Raw genomic sequence first — 23,301 nt, 5'->3', positions numbered from 1 at the left:
ACAAATGCTTTTTCTCTTTTAAAAGCAATCCGGAGACCACTGGAGTACAGTTACCCTCTTAAAACGCCTTGGTAGGATGAAACTGGATGAAGTTGCTGTCCACATGATCACCAGGAAGGCATCCCACACCTAGCTAGGCCACATCCAGCGCTTGCAGGAGCCATGATGCAGCCAGCCTCGGATCAGCTACACCAGCTCCCAACTCAAGCAATAAGCTATTATGAAGGGGGGCACTCCTTGGCCCTGACACCTTCTTTGGGGCTTCTTGGCACAAAGTAGGAAAAAAAAGTAAGGATTACCTTTGTCTGCTGCAAGGCTTTTTCAACCTTACTAGGGTCGCTCAGCCCACTCGCAATTGCCTGCTGTTTGCACTCCACCTCGTTCAGCACATCCTTCAGTCTCTGCAGAGAGCCGAGGAAGTCCTGGCTAGGCAGGCTTTCTGTCTCTGTTATTGTTAGAGATTAATTAATACAAATGCAAGGAAAGAACACAAACACGAGATCCAAATTGTAAGAGATGTGAATTAGCATATTCATTAAAAAAAGAAATCATGTAAGATACTGAACCCTGCTGAGACTCACCAAGAGCTAAAAGTCAACTAATGGCTACATTTTTTTCCTTTCTAAAAGAAAGGAAGGCCTTTCTCTGATCCTCTGATTTTGACCAAGTCTGTCCTCTGTGAAATTCCACACAGGAGGCTTCATGTAATTCTGGAGTTTTGAAAAACTACAACAAAGCACATTTTAACTGTAAAAACAGTTCTCTGCTATGCACATCCTCCAGCCTTGAATTCCTAAGCAATTTCATTACTTCACCATGAGTGAAAATTAATCTAGAACTTGCTCTGACTCATCAGGTAGCTTTTCAACATATTGCCATCAGAACTGTTGTGCCCTTTATAACTAAGGAATGAGTCAACGTGCACAGAGAGAAACACAATTATCTAACTTGCTGTTCTTAAAAAGATAGTACCAATTTACAGGGAAAGCAAGAAGAGCTTGTTATAAAGCAAACAAGACAAATCTCGAAGGAGAAAAAAAAATAGTAAAAATAGTCTCTCATTCATAAAAATGTAAGTCATAGTTTCCATTAAAAATGCCAGTATGGATGGTACTAAGCACCACTCAATCAGGGACTTTTCAGACACTTAACAGCCATGAAAAGAATAGGACTTGTGTCAGTCCAAGTTCACAAATGCTTGCTTTCTACACTAGCTGTTCCTCTCCATCACATGGCTCAACTTGCAGCAATTCAAGCTATTTTGTAAACAGAAACCCTGATCTTTAACTATGGGCATTCCAGAGAAAATCAACCACTAGGAAAAAAAAAGTAATAAACGCAAACGTAAATGTGGCATAACAAGATACATAACATTTTTTTACTGAGTAGTAGTTGGTTCAAATACACTAATGTTCCCTCAAATGGTGTGTGGCATGAAAAAGAGTATTATAGTCACACAAGATAACCATTTTATTGGTATTGTATATAAACCAACTCATAATAATAATAAAAAAATTACTCTCCACAATAAGAATTAACATATACACTGTAATTTGAGCACAGCAGATATACTTTATTCATATAGTTTTCTGCATTGACATAATTGAAGTATTCAGGCCTTGTGCAACTCACTATAAATGGCCTAATAATTTAGTAATTGAGTCTATTTTTACTACACACAAAGTAAACACTCTTCCACCTGGGCGCATTAACAAAATGTTTCCTCCAGTTTCTCATAAACAAAAAGAAAGAAACTGCTTATATGTCCATGTTCTTCATATTCAGCCATAGAATATTAACAGAGATAACTATTTTGTGCAATGAAGCCAGCATGATGCTTTTAATGCTCATACTGATTTTTTTAATGTAACAAAAACCCAAGTAGAACATGCCTGAAAAGCAAGCTAAATTCCAAACAACTTGAAATATCAATGTTACAAAAGGAATTGTGTATGACTCGTGTTCAACCAAGCCATGAGAAATAAATAAACTCCATATTCACATTTAGATTTTAAAGGTTTTCCTTAATCTTCCACTTTTAATTTCTAATATTGTTTATGTTAGTGACAGATCCAAACATTTCAAACTATATCATTCACTTTAAGTATAACTTTGCTAATCTATTAAACATAGTTTTAGCAATGTTACACCCTTGCATAATGACTTAACACCAGAGAACAATGCAGTTCATAACGTGCAGAGAAAAGGTAATGCAAACATTCTTTCACGTGAATATGAAGATTTTATCAGCCTTATCCAAAAACTAGTAGAATCAGTTTCAAAAAAAAAGTTATCTGAAGATCTTTAGAATGGGATGAAAGTGAAAGGTTTTGTTTATGCTTTTGGTTTTGTGATCTTCAATCTTATGTTACCTGTACTATACTTTCTATCAAATAGCTTTTTGAAAGCATTTCAAACAATTGTTTTCAGTAATCATAGAACCATTTAAAGTTGGAAGGGACCCTTACAGGCCATTTGGTCCAACTCCCCTGCAATGAACAGGGACACCTACAGCTCAATCCAGTTGCTCAGAGCCCGATCCAGCCTGACCTTGAATGCCTCCATGCACAAGGCATCCACTACCTCTCTGCACAACTTGTTTCTATGCTCTAATCCTTCTCTCTAATTTCCTTGCACTACTATTTTTTCATATTCTCTCTTTACAAATTTATTCCAAGTTGCATTTGAAAAACCTTATACTAAGCCTTTGACAATATCTCATAATTGATGGAAACTATTATCCAAACACTTCTTCAAGACAGTCACACAATGTGGTTGAAAGAGAAAAGATTTAAAATAAAATAAAATCAAGGAAGTTACTCCCTTGCATGAACAATTATAACCTCTGGACAATATTTTCACAGTAACTGCTTTAATTCATTCCAAAGTTTATTTCAAATTAAGCAGCATCTCTGCAGTGCAAAGGCTCTGAGAGCACACTATTTACTGTGTCATCCAAAAGGTTTTACTCACGAGAAAAGGAGAAAAAAAAAGAAGAAAAAAGAAATCAGAACGTGAGAATTGAGAGGACTTTATGAAAGAATATTTACCTTCCTTCAGCTGCTGGTGACGTTCGTCTAGTTTCTGGCAAGTCAATTTGAAGCGATCTAGAAAACCATTCAAGCTCTCTTGAATGAAGTTTGGAGGCGAAGGCTGAGATGTGAGCACCTTGCAAGTAGCTTTCAGGTGTTCCAATCGTGGACTCAAGCTTACAAGATAAGATAACTCCCTCTGTAAGAGATTAAAAACAGAATCAAATCGCATCCTGCTAACACAAAGATGTAAGCTAATGTAAAAACTTATCTACATTACTAGGGCAACAATAACACAGGTAAAGAAATCAGTCACATCCAGAACCCTGCATACTCTCAGAAAATGTGAGTTACATAACAGAGAATGCTAAATTCCTCTGGGGTTTTCTGTATTCCTGACAGCTTCCAACCAAAAGCAACAAGTTTTGCCATGCTTACCTGACACAAATCTTTCAGGACTGCTGAGGGCTGGGATGCTGAAGAATCATTTTTAAGCCAGCTCTCCTTTTCAACTATAATCTTCTCAAGCTCATTCATTTCTTTAAAGTATGCATTTATATCTTCCTGGTACTTTATCTTTCTGGCCAGTTCTTCTAGATGCTGAACCACTTCTTTCCATCCTGACAATATTTTTTCCATCAGGTTTTTTAAATCCGTTGGAGGAAGCCCCTCTAAACAGATGACATAAATTGCCATTGATTAACTGCAACTAATTTTGATTAACAAGGTTTTAACAATTCATCTCTTCAGATACACGTAGGCACACTTCTGGATTAACGTGATAAAGGCTCCACTTGCAAGTCAACAATCCTTAAAATGCATTACTAACAGTGTTTTAACTTCTGATTTCCATAATAGAAGTCAGATTCCATGTAAGTAAAATACTCCACTTTCCTTCTTTTCAGGTTTTCAGTTTTTAGTAATGTACTGACTGAATCTGTCACAACTCTCTTCACCATTCTAATTTGATTTATGTTGATTTATCAATTTAAATAACTTTATTTTTCCTCCACAAAGGTAAAAATTAATAACTAGATAATATGAATAGCTACAAAAGCAATCTGATAAAGTTATTTCCCACTCTGTCACTACATGAAGCAATGTGCTACACCATCTTTCCGGTAAACCGATGTTTTACTTGAAGACACAGCACCATAAGCAAAAAGACTTCCTATCCACATGCATTCCACATTCTATTATTTCTTCAAGTGCCAGAAGCATCTGGCAATTTTCTTGAAGAAATTTCAGTCCAATATGTGTTCAACAATACGTCCTTGCCATTGCACGCTTTTGAAGTTGATTTTGTATCAAGATACACTTCTTTATGCTAAGCATATTTGGTTCATTTGAACTTATCCACTCTGTCATTTGGACAGGAGTACAAGGAGATACATATACAGGAGTCAATTTCTGTACTGTTTCAGCATAAATACAGCCCAGCATTTCATTCTGGGGAAGCCAGCCAGCTTCTACAAGGGCATTCAAAGGCTCTGCTCAATAGATCCTCCCACTGTCCATATGCCTGGCATATCTACAAAACGAAAGCACAGCAGCTGCAACCAGTCCTGTAACAAGAGTATTCAATGATCGGTCACTGCTACTATGACAAGGCCTGTACAGCCAGAAATGGATGCATACACATGTGCCTGTACACAAGTACAGCTCAGCCTGGTTTTGGAAAGAAGGGCTGTAATTCCAAGTTGGACAAAACACACCAGCATACCTAACAAAGCTGGGGACGCAGATTGGTTACATTAGCCTTATTTTCTGTAGATTCCTAACTTTAAGGCAGCAAAAATTAGGAAGCAGTTTTTGCATCTTCTTTTCCACTCATACAAGCCAATTTTTCAACTACATGCTTTTTAGTATTATCATCATATACTGGTTATTTAGCCACAACGTATCGCAGTTGAGGGGCTTAGAAAAAGAGAAGAGTGAGCAAAGGAATATCTTTGCCAAGGTTTGAAAACTAGAAAGAGCCACAAGTTTGTAATAATCCAAACTCCAAACCAAATCTGCGGCTTCAAGACCATCAGTGTTTAGGAAATGGCAAGTATTTTAAACAACTACACCTGTATCAGGCAAGGAAGGAGGACCCAAGATGCTTTGCAGATTGAGGCATCCTAGCAAACGAACTGGATGGGAAAACGTGCAGCAGTTGGGAGCTACAGTGGGAATTGGTACGCAAAACAGCAATAGCATCCTTTCACCAGTCTGAATACTACCAGTTACAGAAAGCTCACCAACAGTCAAATGCACAGCAGATCTATAAGACTGTATCTTGATGATCTGAATAGCTCTTTTGTGGAGGAAGGCACACTGCACTGATGAAGTTCAGTCATATTATGAAACAAGATTTTGGCAAGCCATACAGAATCAGCTTTCCACAATTTTTAATTGACAGTCAATCATTTTCTCAAGCATGTAGGCTTCTCTCTTGACTTTCAACTATAAATTCTGACTGTATTACCAAAACATCCTGACAGTTTTTTTCAAAAATAGAGAAAACTATGAATAGAAACACACATACACGCACTCATCCAACTTAAATATGGTTTCATGATTTCCACTTCAAGATAGTTGCGTTATAAAATCTTATACTTAAGTTTTGCACATGATTTAACATAAAAGTAACTCTTCTTCCTAAAGACATGCAAATGCTAACATATTATTAAGGGTTGTTTTATTGACATAGGAGCAATTTCTTAAAAGTTTTCCAATGAGTATCCAAGCTTTGAAATAAAAATAATAAAGTTTGTCTATAAGCTTTACTAGCAATTGGTGTGACTTGTTACAATGACCAAAGTCTCTGAAGGAAATAAGTCGAGGGAGAGGAAAGGAATATGTTGCAATGCATAACTGCAGACAATACATGCTTCAGTATTATTTCCCAGCAAATCGCCCAATTAAATCATGAAACAGAAAAACCTTCAGGTCTTTTACCTTTTCCCATTTGATCCAAAAGAATACGTCCAGTTCGTTTCAGATCATCCAGCTTTTGGCTTTTTTCAACCTTTTCTTTTTCTATCACCTACAAATTGAACCCCAAAAGAGAACAGTTTCAGAGAGTGTTTTGTTGTTTGTGTGTTTTTATCTAAAGTATGTTATTTTCCCTCTACTGCCCAATATGCATTCCAGCTCTTTCTAACAGGGATGCTGGTTCTGTTCACTTGTAAAGCAAACACAAAAGATGGACCCCAAGTATTAAACAATCAAAAAGATGAGTACAATGCCACCACAGCTGCTAAAGCTGTTGAAGACACCAGCTATAATATTACACTTCTGATAAGAAAACTATTTGATGTGAACCTGTGTTAAAGACTTAAATATTCCCTCAGCTGAGTCTACTGAGACTTCTGGCAGAAACTAACAGCAACCTGTTACCTAGAATTCCAGCAAAACCTACAGCATACTAGTACTCCCATTTCATTAAACACTAGAACTTCACTCTCCTTCACAATACAACAAGAAAAATGCTACAAAACTACAAGGATTTTTTTTAGAGGAACAAGTTCATCTCTCAGACATAAAAAATCATTTTGAAATTAATGTCCAAGATTATTTCTCTGGCTTAGACTTCCAATAGTAAATTTTAAAGCAGTGAACCTAGTGTTTATCTTGGAGCCTATTATATAAATGGCTACAAGCTTCTATAAAGCTATATAAAGTATTGGGGAGGACTGTTTTGCTTTTTATTTTATTTCCAACAGTACTATCATTCCAAACATTCCTATTGGCACCATTTTCCACTAGCACACTGAGAAGTAGTCTCCTTATAGATAACCTTAAGCATTGTCTTTGATTTCAAAACTAGGTCTGGATCCTGCTAAAGCTCCAGTAAGCCTTCATTAACAAAGCATGCTCTGGGACCAAAAAAAGGCAAGAACACACTCCTGAAATAGAAAGGACAGAGGAACGGTTCATTGTTCCCACAAGTTATTGTAGAACTACATATCTTATTTTGCAAACCAGTAATAATTTACATGAGTTGCAACAATCACTGCTTTCTCTAAAATTAATTTTAGAAATTTTAATTTCTGTTATGTTCCTAGGGTTTAATTTCACCCTAAGAACATAACAGAACACTTTAGGCCCTGAGTGGGTGTCAAGTCCACCATCAGCCATGAAGCCAAAATAAACCGCTTTATGGAAAAGATACTAATCTTCAAGATATGTTTTATCTCAATTCTGAAGCAGGCATTAGTTACACATGCATTTAAATTTCTCTTTGGATTGTGTGACACAGCACTAACAAAAAGCTATGTCGAGTTAGTCAGATTTTCATGTCTGGTTAGCTTGGAAGTATTTAACAAGAGGACTTAATCCCTACGAAACATGTGGATCTGCCCACACCTCAAGCTGACAGCCAGCTTAAAGAAACAAAATATATCATTCACTGGAAAAAACTGTCCCTCTCTTCATTTTACCTTTAACTTTTCTTTCACACTTGAAGTCTCTCTCATCTTCTTGTACTCTTTGATGTCTGTGGCCTGAATGGCAGCTTTTGATTTTGAAATCCAGTTCAACAGCTCAGCACTTTCAGCATCAAACCTGGTTTAAAAGGTTACATAATATTGGTATGGTCCCCTTTTTCTTTTTTTTTTTTATTCTGTTGACTGTCTTAAAATACTAAGTACATCAGTACATTTGAAGGGTTCACAGTGCTATCCAATCTGAAGAAAAAGCTAGCAGCTTAGGTGTTCGTGGTAATGAATATGTGTTAATGAGTAAAAAACACCACTATAAACCACAAAAATACCCTCCCAAATCAACCAATATTGTACTAAACTTGAAAGAAGGACAGATCAAAGACTCTACAGACCACTATATCTTACTACAATGGTATGACTTAACATGATGTGTAAATCCTCATGCGGAATAACAGCCTCAGAACAGATGCAGAACTTATTGTCAGCCACTCAAAATTTTTGGGGAAAAAACTGCAAAATTCCAGTTACTGGATATTTGTTGGTTTCAATGAATGCAATCATGTTCATGAAAAAGCATCAGAGGAAAGTTTGACACGATCTTTAATAAAGTTTAAACTGCTTGCTATGATGCAGCACACTTGTCACCTCCCTAGAAAATGTGCCAAAAGTTTAAAGGAGTAGAACGACAAAAAAATTCATTTTCTAAGGCAAGTTCAAATAGCTAAATGATGAGTATGCAACATTTACCTTCATTTATCTTTAAAAGAATTCCTTTAGTTTTAGATATACTATTCATTGAAAGTGCTGAAACACATTATTAAAAAATATGTGCAAAAAAATCAGTCTCTTCAGACACACTTGTGAAAGGAGACATGTGAAAGGAGACTGTAATATCTTGTCTGTTGCTAAATACCAGGTAGATTTAACAGGTTTCTACGCTGTTCATTTTTAGATTCTCTTGTATATTTTACACTTTTAATCCCATGATGTGAAGATGTTTTTTTCCAAAACAAAGTAAATAAAATCAATTCTATCTTTCAATAAAGGAGCTGAGGTACAAAGAAATGATGACTCGCTTTTTTTGAAGGAAGAAAAAAAGAAAAAGAAAAGGAAAAAAAAAAAAAACACCATCTCTGCTTTCTTTTAAAATTAATGGAAGCTGCAGCCTCCCTGTTTCTTTGAAAACTCCCCACTCCTCATACCCAACTTCACAACTGCTGCTTAAACATTCCTCACTTGCATAAAAGAAGATTCAGAACCCAAGACCAAGGGAAAAGAGCTTATGTATTATCTAATGGGCGAGGGAAAATGACAGTGACATATACTTACTTTTTCTTTGCTTCACTGTCCCCTGGGATTTGCCTTTTCTTTGGAGGTGGTGGTGGAGGTGATTCCTGCCTGGATTCTTTTACCACCACCTTTTCTTTCAATGACATCGTTTCCACAGAAGTCTTCTGAGAAATCTGCGGCATCCCTACACTTCCTACAGCTTGTGTTACCTACACAAAATGATTTAGCAAAAAGGGTTAAATACCATTTTCTAACACATACTGCAATTTGCTTGTTTGGTTCCTTTTAGTAAAAAGCACTTTCATTCACTCCTTCCTACAAGTGACTGCACCTAGCCTTTAAAAAGTACTCATGAATTATTGGTACCACAGATGCCAAAGCACTCCCAAAGAAAACACCACTGTTCTTATTTTACAGATGGGAAGCATGCACCAAAATTCTCACTTCAATGAGAATTTCATGCTAGCACAAGTGAATTTAAATCAACACAATCAATTACCTGTATATTTTCTTCCACAACTGCTTGGTTCATTTACAGAAAGAACCAAGGTCCTTTGTGTTTATTAACATACAGTTCTGTATCTGGTACATATCCACCACAAAATAAAACATGCAACTTAGAGCAGGCACACAGAGTAGGTGACCTAAACTCTAATGTAAATACTCACTGAAGTCAGTAGAATCCTCCCACATTCTTCCATATGTTATAGAATAAGACTCATGGGAATCATTCTGTATGTTCTAGCTAAGCATGTGTTTGATGTTTGGGGGGAGTGAATAGACAAGCACAGGATTTAGCACTCTTCAATTCACTGACTCAAAAGCAAGAACAAAGTAAGGCTGAAATGGAACCTACTCATAGATCACACAACCGTACTACGTACTAAACGGATTGTGAAGAAACACTGCAGCCATCACCATAATAACTTTTCAGTATCAGCAAAAATAGGCACATGAGACATAAAAGTGTCAAACAAAGTTCTCACAGAAGTCAATGGGAGTTGAGTCTAAATAAAATATTAGCAAGCACTCAAAATACTAAAATAAACACTTAACAATCCAGCTTGGCTGTCATCCTTACATATCAAACAAACTGCTCTGATTTCAACACATAAGAAATCGTACTGACAGAGCATAAATGCCTCTACAACTCCCATTTATTTATTTGTTCTGAGTTTTTGGTTTTGTCTTTGTTTTCTTTTAGTATGAGATTTAGTCCAGTCCTAGACCCCTTACAAATGTTTTAAAGCATTTGTATTGATTGAAAATACACAGTAAGCCTGCTTTACTCACCAGAAAAAAAAATAAAGCTTAATCTTCCTGAGAAAGGAGTAACGGTACTAGTCAGGTTAACAACATGTTTTGAAAGCAAAAAAATAAAAACCCAGACATCTTTCCCACAGATAAAAACAACATGAAAGAGAATTTACTGACCTCTAACTAGATGCCAAGAACTCGCCTTGACCCTTTTTGCTCACAGTATCAATAATTTGTTTACATACCTAACCAGATTAAAAAAACAGCATAAGTACCTGGTTAGAGTAATCCTCGAGCTTCTGAACCAAACTGTCCCACCTCTGAGTTAGTTCCTCTTGATCATGGTCAATTTGATTGGATGCTCTGCTATTCCCAAGTATTTGGGCCACATCCTGACCAAGCTCATTCAGCTGGTCTAGAGTCTGTCGTTTCATACCCATGTCCTCTTTCAAAATCTGAGGTTAAAAGAAAATATTAAAACACAACAACTAGGTATTCTGCTACTTCTTGGACTTTAATTCCACGAACAAATGTGCTACCTAAGCCAGATGTAGCATAGGTTTCTTGTGTAACAAAACATTAAGGACATGCTTAAGAAAAGTACAACCCTGAAAAAGCTATCAATCTGCTACAGCTCTCGAGTTACAGTTACAAATGATTATTTAAAGTATAACCTGTATCAGTGCATTAAAAAAACAAACACACACACATCCCAACTTGGAAAACACAGCTGCCTAGAGGACTACAAGTTTGTACAACATTCCAAAAACAGGTTAGCTGTTCCAAAGTAGATCACGCCAACCTAGAACGACCATGGAGAAAGTTGTATGCAGATTTTTAAAATTCAAGTGAAATAATCTGACAAGGAGAGATTGTAAATCTGGTTTCCAGGATACAATACATTCACAGCTCCTACTGGAGTTGAACTCATAACTTGCCATTCACTGAAACTCAGATGTGAAAGGATAGATCAGAATACAAATACTCACTGCTAGCTTTCGAACATTCACACTCAGATCCATTTGGTCTCTGAAGTTGCTTGTCTGGACCTTACTTAAGGCATCTTCTTTCTCAGTTAACCAAGCTTTCAATAGGCACTGCAGATTATAAGGAAAATAACAGAAGAACATGCCAAGTTTATCAAACAGTGATTGACAATTTCTTCTTTAAGGTCTTTACATCTCAAACACAGTTCTAAAATTCCTACAATTTCAGTTCACACATTTTAAAAAAACACTACATTAAAGGGGCACCAAAAATATCAGATTGGAAAATTAAGTCATGCTTTTTGGTGGGGGAAAAAATAAAATCAATACGATCAGAGAACGCACATTTTCCAAGTTATTCATATAGCCAAAACATCCACTACAGAACAGGATTTATAAATTAAATGTAGCCAAACTGCACGTATGCTTGCTTTCATTCTCCACCCTTCTTCCTCTGAGATTCAAAACCAGCCATTACAAACATTTTTCTCACAGAAGCTACATTGTTAATTCAGACCTTTTTTAGCCCAGACAGTCATAGACTAATGTTTATTAGTTACAACCGTGTTTATTATACCTACTTCCAGTTGCAAAATAGGTTTAAACACTACCTCATTAACTCCTGAAAGGTGGGCAGTCTGCTCTGGGGATTACCTCATGGCAAAGCAAGAAAGCAAGTTTTTAACTTTTTTTCTAGGAAATTTCTCCTGAGTATCACTCAAGTCACACAGTACACCTATGGAAACTCCAGCAATAACTCAGCATCAAATGGGAGGAAGGATCTTACAGATTTTGTATTACTTTGTCCCTACTACACAGCTATCACCATGGACTTCAATATGTAGCTTTTTCCTCAATGAAGCTTAGTTGCACACTGCTACCTCTCTATGTTGAAGAAAAATAAAATAGAATGATGGAACAAGGCATCATTGCCTTGTTCACAACAAGACAGTCACTTCTCAGTCTAGCTTTGGCCTAGAACTGACTGCAGCAACTTCTGGGCCAAAGGGTGAAGGCAGTTTTTTTACTGCCACTGTATAACAATGTGCAAAATGTACAGACATAAATGTTATGCTGGTGGAAACACCATAAAGCCTGGGAGAACACCACATACTCTTTCTGTGGAAAAACTGAGTTGCCAACCTAGCCAACTGACTTTATGCATAACAGAGGGGCTTAAAAATCCTTCAACGTATACAATTAACTTCTGCTAAATCAGCAGTCAAAGATAACTCCTCCTTAGGAAACTGAAATATAATTATCACAGTGCTGAGAAATATCTGGCACTGATGGAGGAATTTGTTTCCTGAGTGGTAAGAATTTGTTGAGTTGGCAATGTGGTTTTCAAAAAAATTTATAGGCAGCCACAAAAAGGCTTAAGCATCAACGCTGTTCATCCCTCTGCATGGCTGACTGAAATGGAGATATGTTTTAGGTACTTCTCTGTTATCGAGATGTTTTATGCGGTTTCAAATTGAATTTTTTGGTACGTTACTTAATAGAAATCTGTAACCCAAACCTGAGAGTAATAAGTGCATTGTATCAACTTGAAAAATTGATGCAAACACAGGCTGACCTGAACCAGCTAAAACGAACTTCTACTTCCTGATTACTTGATATCTGGCTTTCTACATTAAACAAGAATGGGAGGCTTTTTATTTTTTCAAAGCAATATAATTACATGCAATTTAAAAACTGAAAGGAAAAAAAAAAAAAAAACTGAGAGCCAAACAAGTCCAACAGAAGCTGACACACTGAATAGTTTTATAACAGTCGATAAATGATTTTTCCATGTATAGTAAATAAGGGTGGAAAAAGGTCGAAAAAATGTTCACATAGGGTCATCAAAACAGCAGTTGCAGTCAGTACCTTGACATAAAGAGGAAAGCTTTTTGGGAATTCCGTATTTCTCAGTTCAGTGTCTTACCTTGCTCAAGAGTAATCAGAAAATGCTAGCACACAATTTTCTATATATAAATACATGTATGCTGAGACAGTATTTTAAAGTAAGAAACATATAAGCAACCTCAAAAATGCTGACAAAATATCTGTCAAAGAAACCAGGCTTTAACTGAGAGCAACAACAACAACTGTATCATCAGCACAGTTTGATTTCTTCCAAATGTCTAAACACACTGGTTACTGCAGAGTTTAAACAATGGATTACAGTGATAAATGCCATTATTTAAGAAAACATAACAACGTAAGTAAAAACTTCAAAGGAAAAGTCATCAAATATTTTTAAGTTCATTCACAAAACAACTCTAGCAATAGGCGGCAAACCTGACTAAGCCGAAAACATGCAGTAGTTATCACTTTGGCTGTTTTTAGAATGATAACAGCTAATTCGTGTTTTAGTGGTATTCAAGGTCCACCAACAATGCACAGTATCAAAGCAAGAGAAAACTCACAATGCCATCTTCTTCACAATTTAACTGTTTGCCTAGACTCAGCAAACTGACAAGCTGCATGATTCACTACACTAACCTGCGTAGCAGCTTGTGCCCATTGCCCCTTGCCCTGTTGCCAGGCAGCTCCAAAAAGAGCCTGGTTACATCCACTTGACTTGCACCCATTAGGTATTTACAAGCATTGGTAATATCCCCTCTGTCTTTTCTTCTCCAGGCTGAATAGTCCCATGTTTTTCAGCCCTTCCTCATAAGAGAAGATAGTCCAGGTTTCTCCTGGTAATCTTTGTGGCCCTTTGCGAGACTCACTCCAGAAGTTTCCCGCTCTTCTTGAACTGAGGATCCCAAAACCAGACACAGTAATCCAGATGTGGCCTCACCAGCTAAGCTCAACAGGAGCTTCCAGTGCACTCGCATCCAAGGATGTCAACCATATCCTGGGCTGCATCCAAACTAGCACAGCCAATAGGCTGAGGGAAGTGGCTGTACCCCTTCTACTATGCTCCCATGAGGCTCAGCCTGGTGTACTGGATGCAGTACACCCAGACAAGAACTTCATGGAGCAAGTCCAGAGGAGGACCACAAGGACAGTCAGAGCACCTGTCCTACAAAGAGGGGCTTAGAAAGTTTGGTTTGTTCAGCCTAGAGAAGAGAAAGCTGCAAGGAGTCCTCACTGAGGTCTTCCAGTACCTACAAAGGGCCTATAAGAAAGCTAGAAAGTAAATTTCAACAAGAACATGCAGTGACAGTGAAATAGGTAACGATTTTAAATCAAAAGAGAGTAGGATTAGACTAGATATGAGGAAGAAGATTTTTACTATGAGACTGCTGATGCACTCGAACATGCTGCCCAGAGAAACTGTGCATGCTCCATCCCTGGGGGAGAGAGAAAGCTTCGAGAAACCTGATCTAGTGGAAGCTGTCCTTGCCCATGGCAGGAAGTTTGGAACTAGATTATCTTTAAGGCCCCTTCAAACCATTCTATAATTAAAGTTCTGACAAAGATTCAGCGCGTAGTGACTCTAATTTTTCTTACTTTGTAGAATTCATTGAAATAGATGAATATAAAGTAACAGAATATTCAGGAGTACAAAGTCCCACAAGAACATTAAATAGGTACCTTCAAAACTGTTTTATAAGGAGGCATACATTTTCTTGCTAAAAGTTGAGTAAATATTTGCGCTGTACTGTTCAAGACATACTGGGAGCCCAAACAGTAACCAAAATTCTAGCTCTTTACAGCTATTTTGTGAGATTTTGTTAAACCCCACTGAGAGATACTTTATGAAATAAAAAATAAAATTCAAAAATTCAGAAACCGCTGTGGTTAACCCACAGATCTCACCTGCTCTTCTAGCAGCTCCTGCCATAAAAGCTGAATTTCTTGCAATTTGACTCGTCTTTCCTCAGTCCAACGGCAAACTGCTGTCCACCGCTCTCCCAGCTTCTACAAAAGCAGGAAATATTCATGAATATTCACAAGCCTCACAATGAAATACAAAAAAACATATTTTAATTAAAATATCATGAACTGCATTTTAATTGACCCTTTTTTCTAAATGTTTCACTAGGGATACAGCCTAACTCAAAAAAAAAAAAAAAAAAAAAATCCACCAGGAAAATAATTTATACAGTATTTCCTAGATCAATTCTCTTCACGAGTTTATATATTTTTCCACCAAATTATAACTCCCTGATGAAAATTGCCTGTATGAAATGAATAATTGTACTGCGCATTTCCCTATTTTAGTGAAACTGCTGAAAAGATGCATCACAAAAATGCTTAAGTCGCTGGTGATGCAAGCAGCTTAAATCATCAGGAATTTAGTCTGAAAGCCAAAGAACTTTCACAGGTTCTATGGTGAGCAAGTTTAATAATTCTTCACATTAATTTTACATTTAAAACTATATTACTTAAAATTGCTTTGTAGGACAAATTGTCTTTAAGCACAAACCTTTTGATTAGCAATTATATGCAAATATTTTAAAGGCATGCAATTAAAAAAAATAAAATTAAACTAAAAACCACTAACACTTTACCTGCAATTGTTCCTCCAGAATAGCTGTAGCGCCCTCCCCACTGCTTTCATCAACAATGACAACCATGTGCGTTAGAGAGTTTACCTTCACTTGCTCTGCCTCTAGGTCACTTTGCAAGCTCTAGAAAACACAGCACTGATTATGAACTTCAAATATTCAGCAAGACTGCTAGAAAATAAACCCTTTTGTTAAAATACTGGAAAACAAAGAAATGCTTTTGAAAGTATGCATCATTGCTGTCTAGAAGAATTATATGACAGTTGCACTGAATTTCTATACATCTGCTATAGAGAAGAGAACCTACCCTTTTATACTCGCTTAACAATATATATATATATATATATATATATATATATATTTGGAATACATATGTCACATGGGAAAAACACTATGAACATTTAATAGTTGACATTTCTCAAAACCTAAGTACCAAATACAACTGACACAAATCAATACCTAGCAACTACAAAACATGCATCACTCTAATCAGTTTAAAATAATCTGTACATTTAAATCTTCATACAACTTCTGGCAGCTAAGCTTCTGGTTAAAACCTACCTCTCAAATAACTCTGCAATACCCATATGCCTTTAAAGTACTGTAAATATCACTTTCCATCCCAGAAAATCTTAAGCTACTGTATGATCAACAGATCTTTGAAGACAAGAGCAAAGAATGCAAGCGTGGGACAAGAAATTACACAGGCTAAGAATACTTAGCAGTTCTCGCCCTGTGAGGTATGCCCCGAGTCAGGCAGAAGGTCAAACCTCAGCACTGACTGCAAAAAACCAAAGCTGAAAGCATGACAAATATTAAAAGGCCATCTTTCAAAAAACAACTGCAGGCTAGAAAGGCGAGACTCCTATCCAGAAGCTTAAGTGAGAATCATACCAATTCAAAAATGTTGTACACAGAGAGTAGTATCTATACATTTCCTTAGGATGCAATCTCAGTAATAGCAGGGACTAGAATTGAGAGGTCATTCCTGATACTTTTGACTCCCACATTATTTTAAGTAGCAAATCGCAAGTATGTCTTAGCAACGCTTGACAGTCATTGAATGTCTATTATCTACAATGCATTTCATACCGTCCCTTATAGCAAGAATTCACCTGGAAAGGCTTCATTTCTTGCACGAAGCAAAGATAAAACAGTTTCTCCTATATTCACCAGTGCTAACATGTTACACAGTGTCCAGTTCTTTCCGATCTCATCCTCATCCTTTAAAAAACTCCTCAGCTAAGGAAACCTTCCAATCAATTACAGAAGAAAGGCTCACTTTGTGTTCTTCTATCTGTTTTTGAAGGGCCTCTAAATCTTCAGCTAAGAGTTGGGACTCCATCTTCTGAATGCGTTCTTCTGTAACTGTCAGCCAGTCAGACAGCTGCTGCAACTGCTTCTTCTGTAGCTCCATCAGCATGTCATGCAGGCTGCAGGGGAAATACAGGGGAAATACAGGCAGAGTTATTTCAGTAACAGTCTTCCCAGAGATACAGACTAAGTTCTACTTACTAAAGGAAAGACACACCACCATTCATAAACTAGTTAAGTAAAATCAAATAATAGTGAATTCTGCAATTTATACCACAGACTGTTTCAAAACTGCAATTTGCTGCTACCAGAACCACTGCTGAGAGCTGCAATCTCTTTCTTCCTTGATGTGTACCTCTGAGCTTGATAAAGCAGCGGTGGGAAAGAATTCCATTAGCTGCTCTTTAATTCTAGAAACACATTCACATCTACTGTATCTTTTATTCAGGAGCTTAAACTAACTGAAAATATTAAAAAACACATTTATGTAACTACTGCATGTAGATACCATATATTTAGTATGGTACGCTTATATAACATAAGTTTTAAAATACTCTTACTTAAGAATCCAAGAAAAGTTATATCCATTTCCTCTGTTTATGTTGGAAAGTACAAAGAGGATGGACTTCAGAATTAACTTTTCAGATTGGGACACACAAAAAAGTATCCCACAAAGTAGATGAAAAGCAATTCCTCTGGCAACAGAAGCCTGTCCTGCAGCTTTAGGAGAGTTTGTGAGGCATGACTCACCGGGACTGCCTGTCCATGCTCTCCACCCTGAGCTCCTCCCAGCGGGAGTTCAGCAACAGCATTTGTTCCTGAATCTCAAACTCCTCTTCAGGTGACAGATTTCCCTGTGCCACCAGCTGGTTCCCAGCCTGCAGGACACTGCCCACACTGCTTTGGTGTGCAGTCAGTTCCATCATAAAAGCCTGGAAAACAGTACAAGCAGGCACGTCACTGATCCATGAGCTCCTTATCAGGAGTCTGCATTTCTACAGTCTTTGAACAAATGCACCAAGAACTTACCAACTAATCTATAATCAACAGCAAATAAAATCTGAAGGGTACCATAAGCATGTAAATTGAACTCTGGAAGTTATTAACTAAAATTCATATACTTAGTGAAAATCCAAAAGACCTCTTTCTTTTGTTCACAGTTTTAGAAGTTCATATTGGCCTGTAATTATATTTTAGATGAAGTTGTATACAGTAAGCTGACACAGTAAAGAACTAAAACATCTAACATGACACTTCAGTCTTTCAACATTATAACAGAACATTATTTGTTCTGACTTTGAACAGAACTGAAACAAAGTAATTGACAAAAAAAACAGGAATTCAGAAGTAAACACATTTCTGAAAACTATTCTAATCAAAACAGAGAGACCACTGAATTAAACTGAAATGATTATCAATTTCACAGCAGATAACATCAGGCAGACCAGGCTTTTCAGAAGTTGGCAGAGAAATGAGAATCAGGCTGGATTAGACTGTTCTTGTAATATGGATACTGCAAGTGGGGCACATGTTGCCCAGAGAAGCTGTGAATGCTCCATCGCTGGAAGTGTTCAAGCCCAGATTATATGAGGCTCTAGGAAACTTTATCTAGTAGAAGGTGTCCCTGACAATGGCAAAAGGTGCTGGAACTAGACTGTCTTTAAGTTCTCTTCCAACCCAAATAATCCCATGACAATGACATCAGTGAGCCAGCCTCAGAAAGTCAACTCAAAAAAAGTTTCAAAACCTGCTATACTGCAAGTTTCTCTTAGGAAGATCTACTTTACTGCCAAATGAACAATTATTTGTCCATTCAAAACATATATGTGTGTGTGTGTGTGTGTGTGTGAGTGTGTGTGTATGTGTATAACAAGTTATTTAGTTTCAAACAAACACACCAAAACAAACAAATAAACAAACAAAAACCCTAAAACCATGAAATAACTTAAGAAAAGCTTACTGCTTACTTCATGGGTGGCAAACTGCTCTTTGACTTCTTCAACATCACCAGATATTTCTTCCTGTTCCCGAAATGCATCCTCAGCTGACAGCAACCACGTGAGAACTTCTTCCAGAGCAACTTGGTAGCTATCCAAGTCCATGTCCACCTCTGTCACTGTGCTGGGGGTTTCTGCTCTAGAACTGCTCTGCTCCTCTTCAAGTGTGACAGCCTAGGCAGCCAAGAGAAAAGTGACATCTTCAAAAACCTGAAAAGATGCTTTAAAAAATGATACTAAGAACAACTAAGATCCTTTTCAACCCTTCATAAAACTTTAAAACTGTTAGGTACATTTCTAATGAGAAGGGCCAACAGAATCTGGATAGAGAACTTTCATTTTAATAATTTAACAGAGCAGTGGACTTCCCACAGAAATAAATACCCACCAAACCCCACCACGACTAGCAGCCCTGCTGCTAACTCTGTTGCAGACTTCAGACTACCACTTCCCATGATAAATACGGAAAATAAACTAAACGAATAAAACACACATAACGTGCATGTAACTTTTTACCTCAGTGAAAAGAACACATAGACGAATCAGGAAAGAAAAAGGAAGATAAAGTCAACGAAGGCATTCAGAAAGATGGTATGATTTTTCATATTTTTCCCAATTAAGTTCAATAAGATAGAAAGCATGTTGCAGGGAACTGACAAGCCTGAAGATCAGCTAAAATAACTCAAGAAGACACAGACAGGCTGCGATAACAAACATGCCTGCTTCAAGTTGAATTCTCCATCTTCACATTCCTGTTTGAATCTCCTTGGAAGGGTCTCCACTTCCCGAATGTCTTCCATGGTGACTTGCTTAGGAAGGACCTCAAACAAAGATGTTAAATACATGATAATAGACTTTTTGTCTGGAAGTGGTACAGCAACATCTGCATCAAAAAAAAAAAAAGGGAAGAGGGATTAATAAAGAAACTGCTTTTCTAATTCATTACACAGAATACAGTTAAGACAATGATACTTCACATACAGAGTAAAGCACAGGTTCCCCTGTTAATTAGCCCTTAGTAAGGTTTTCTTTAAAAGACTGCATTTTCAGACATGTTGAAAGCACAACTAAAGAAATGATACAAAAATAATTTCCTATGTTTGCAATTGAATTTACATTAAAAGGTATGACCTTTTTGAAGAGCCCAAACCTGAAGTTACTGAGGAATAAAAATGGTTTTGGAAACATTCTTGAGAATCTCCTAAGAAGAAATGCAGTTCAGGAACAAAATCCTTCAAAAAGACACTTCTACTTGAGTTCTACCCTCGCTTTCAGCACAGGTCAGTTCATTTGTTTACTTTTCATATGGAAAAGAGTTTCACAGACTCTGGTTTACATATAGTTGGGGTTCTGAGTTCTACTCAGTCAGCTTACTTTTAAAAAGAAAATGTAAAATTAAATAAATAAATGAATAAATAAGGTGGTGGTGCTTCCATCCATAAAGTTTGAGAGTTTGTCATACAGAATGGATCTTCAGAGATTCACTTCAAAGCAGAGTGACAGCTCAGGATTTTAAGAAAGGGCCACACAAGTTTCCTGATGAGAGTTCACAGTAAGGTATTCACAGCGTTGACAGCTACTGTTACACAGAGTGTATATAATAAAGAACAAAAGATCACAAACACTTAAGCTATCCCATTCTGCAAAATGCTCTAGTTCATCAGGAAAGTCTATTTGCAATAGAACCCCTCCTAAAATAAAATTTGTACATGGTTTTTGTTTATGTTCCTGTATGCTGCCTCTGAAGGGTAAGCCAGTCTGAACCTTAACATTCAACAAAGCTGAGACAGCCATATACAAGCATACTCTCTCTTTCCCTACAATTTACATACTTTTAACTTCAAATTTAAGGGACCGAAACAAAATACCGCTGCACAAAATTGCTGGAATTTGTACTAACAATAAAGGTCTATATAAGCATTTTCTTGAAAAGCTCAAAAGGCTTCAAATCTCAAGTAGAATAACTATTTTGCACCTTCAGGATCCAACAGTTTCTCAATTCCCAGGTGGTTTTTGGCTATGCTGAAAGCATGTTCCAGTCTCTCAATCGGAGACATCATTATAACTTTATCCCAGCTGAAGAACTCAGGTCTGAAAGCAAAAAACAAAACAGAAAAAAAGAACAGTGAATTTAATCTAAATTTAAAGACCCATGCCATTCGGAATTTTAAGTTACAGATGATGAGGTAGCTATATAAGCAATATAAACATGAACATACATACAAAAAACAAATCCCAGTGAATTCACAAATGCAGAAATACAAAAACATACTGGCAATCACAAACAGCTTAAGTGACCACATGTCCACAGTGCCATCCACATTTCATTCTTACATTAAGTGTAACTAGAGGCTAAGTACTAATAACAAGAAAATAAGTAAATTCTGTGTTTTAAATTTCTTCTGGAAGCAATTTTCTTCAATTCTTTCTTTTTACAGTGTTATTCCCACTATGGGGTTTTTGTGTCAGGCCATGCCACGTAATCAAGAGTCACTCTACTCTGTTTCTAGAGAGCCTCACTCCAAACTTGTCATGTAGCTCAGTGACCAGCCAAGATCATCACAGCCAGGAACAGGAATCTCCACACCTGCTAACTTACTATGTCACTTGGCCTTCCTCCCTTCTTTAAAAAGAAAAATCTGAAGCATTCATGAGTCACACCATGAATTAGACCAACATGTAGATAGATTTACAGCATCAGCAGCCCAGCACCCTTCAACTTCCATTAGCATTAACCAAACCATATTTCCAGCCCAGCCGCATACTCGAAAACATACCAGCAGATCTAAGTGGTAAAGTGCAGAGAGTATGGAGTAAAAAAAAGCATCAACAAAGAGGGCCCCCTCCCATTGCTATCTATATCCACAGGGCATGATGAGCCATTACAGCTACAAACCATTAAAATACTTTACATTCCTCTGTATAGTGGCTTCTTGTCAAAATACTGCTATTGATTCTGCATTCCACAGAAACTGGGGAGGAAGAAATGGGATTGCCTTCAGTTCTTTTAATTCTTATTTCAGTTATAAATTGACCTGAGAGTATTCTTTTAACATCTGTTGGATTATCACACTTAGTGAAATAGGAAGGCCATAAACCAACAGGGTCTGAGGAGCAAAAAGTCAGAATAAAAGCTGGGACAGGGGGGCAAATGTGTAAAGCTCCTAATACACGTTTATGGAATACTGTACTTCAATGCAAGAAGCAAAAGACAGCTGCACAGATTCACAAAGTTTCAGAAGAGACTTTTACTTTGAAAAACATTTTGCAATGAATGTATTGTACATGCACTAACTGCCACAGTAATGCAAATTCTAATAGAACGTAACCTAGGTATTGACCTAGGAGTAGAAAAAAACTGTACCAAAGAATAGAACTCAATTCAAAGAAGAACTTAGCTAATATTAGGAAATGAAAGAGACTAACACAATCAAATGTTTTATGTCCCATTACTTTATATAACTTAAGTACTGAGAGTGTTAACGAAGTTATTCAATATTACAACCAAGAGGTAAAACTATTAGAGACTGTTCGTAGACACACAGAGAAAAGCGAGCTACTAAAGCTCTTAATAGGAACCACAAGAATTCCCTTATATTAAGTGTACGAGGACAAAACTAAATAAAAAACACAATACTGAAAGTACTCCTTAGGCAGGGAGGCAATACTGATCCAGGTAAGCTAAGCAGCTTTGCTGTCCTACCAATTCTGCAACATGCCTCAATCCCTTTGTTCCCTGCAAGGGTCTTTTACAGATTCTTCCTTTCAAAGGCTGCCTAGATTTAAAGCCAGTTCACGACATGGGGAAGTGTGGGGAAAATGGTGCTTTGCTTAAAGACTGCAGGTGTTAAGAATTCCAAGCTTGCCAGGTTCCCAGAAGAGGGTATAAAAGGCTCAAAGGAACAGCAGAGAGACAGCTAACTATGAGAAGTTTTCCAAAGCCAGAGGAAAGTACAGTCATGCAAAGGTTTTATCAGGTACTTTTGCTATATAGCAGTGCTTTGGAAAGGACAGAGCTCACAGATTTCAGAACCCAGAAAGCCCAAGCAGAGAGTCAAAGGGCATAAGGTCCACAAACAGCCTAAAGCTGATTTTTCTAACTCTGTCCTTCTCAGTATTCATTATTAGGAACATGAGTCTCACCTGTGTCTAAAGCTAGTGCTCTCTCTAAGACAAAGCTTTATGTTCACTGGCAGAGCTATGCCTTTACAGACAATTACACTGACAAGAAAACCACCTGTAAAGATCACACCTTGTTAACACTTCTGACAGTGTAAACTCCAGCGACTCCCATAAGTATTTCTCTGCCTTTCCAAAACATCTCTTCCAAACTTTTAGAAGCCCTCTGAATGCACATATGCTCTCCGTACATGTGTGCAGGCTGAACACCAGCCAGACCCTAAAGACACTGGTACATCAGACCAGGCCTAGGCTGAAGATCAGAGAACACGGGCTTTGTGAACACTTTACCAGCACCCAGAATATTGGTGCCCAGAATATTAATACCCAGAATATATGAACTTTTTGCTATGACAGCTACCTGGTGGCTA

At 37.3% G+C, this 23,301-nt stretch overlaps 1 protein-coding gene across 8 annotated transcripts in view; it reads right to left on the bottom strand.

Annotated features, from left to right (window-relative positions):
• UTRN (utrophin) overlaps nt 1-23,301 on the bottom strand; it is a 331,818-nt gene that overhangs the window by 233,098 nt on the left and 75,419 nt on the right. For all 8 annotated transcript variants that reach the window (XM_015858079.2, XM_015858086.2, XM_015858082.2 and 5 more), the window contains 15 exons: nt 20,727-20,842; nt 19,471-19,634; nt 18,722-18,925; nt 17,505-17,686; nt 16,723-16,873; nt 15,444-15,563; nt 14,749-14,850; nt 10,999-11,106; nt 10,285-10,464; nt 8,792-8,961; nt 7,460-7,583; nt 5,976-6,063; nt 3,471-3,703; nt 3,051-3,231; nt 300-445 (listed from right to left, as the gene is read on the bottom strand). In XM_015858079.2, coding sequence (XP_015713565.1) covers nt 300-445; nt 3,051-3,231; nt 3,471-3,703; nt 5,976-6,063; nt 7,460-7,583; nt 8,792-8,961; nt 10,285-10,464; nt 10,999-11,106; nt 14,749-14,850; nt 15,444-15,563; nt 16,723-16,873; nt 17,505-17,686; nt 18,722-18,925; nt 19,471-19,634; nt 20,727-20,842 — 2,269 coding nt within the window. The remainder of the gene's footprint in view (nt 1-299; nt 446-3,050; nt 3,232-3,470; nt 3,704-5,975; nt 6,064-7,459; nt 7,584-8,791; nt 8,962-10,284; nt 10,465-10,998; nt 11,107-14,748; nt 14,851-15,443; nt 15,564-16,722; nt 16,874-17,504; nt 17,687-18,721; nt 18,926-19,470; nt 19,635-20,726; nt 20,843-23,301) is intronic.

The sequence above is a fragment of the Coturnix japonica genome, chromosome 3, assembly GCF_001577835.2.
Source record: "Coturnix japonica isolate 7356 chromosome 3, Coturnix japonica 2.1, whole genome shotgun sequence".
NCBI classification, from domain to species: domain Eukaryota; kingdom Metazoa; phylum Chordata; class Aves; order Galliformes; family Phasianidae; genus Coturnix; species Coturnix japonica.
The sequence above is the reverse complement of the archived record's forward strand: the minus strand, read 5'-3'. Positions and strand labels throughout refer to the sequence as shown.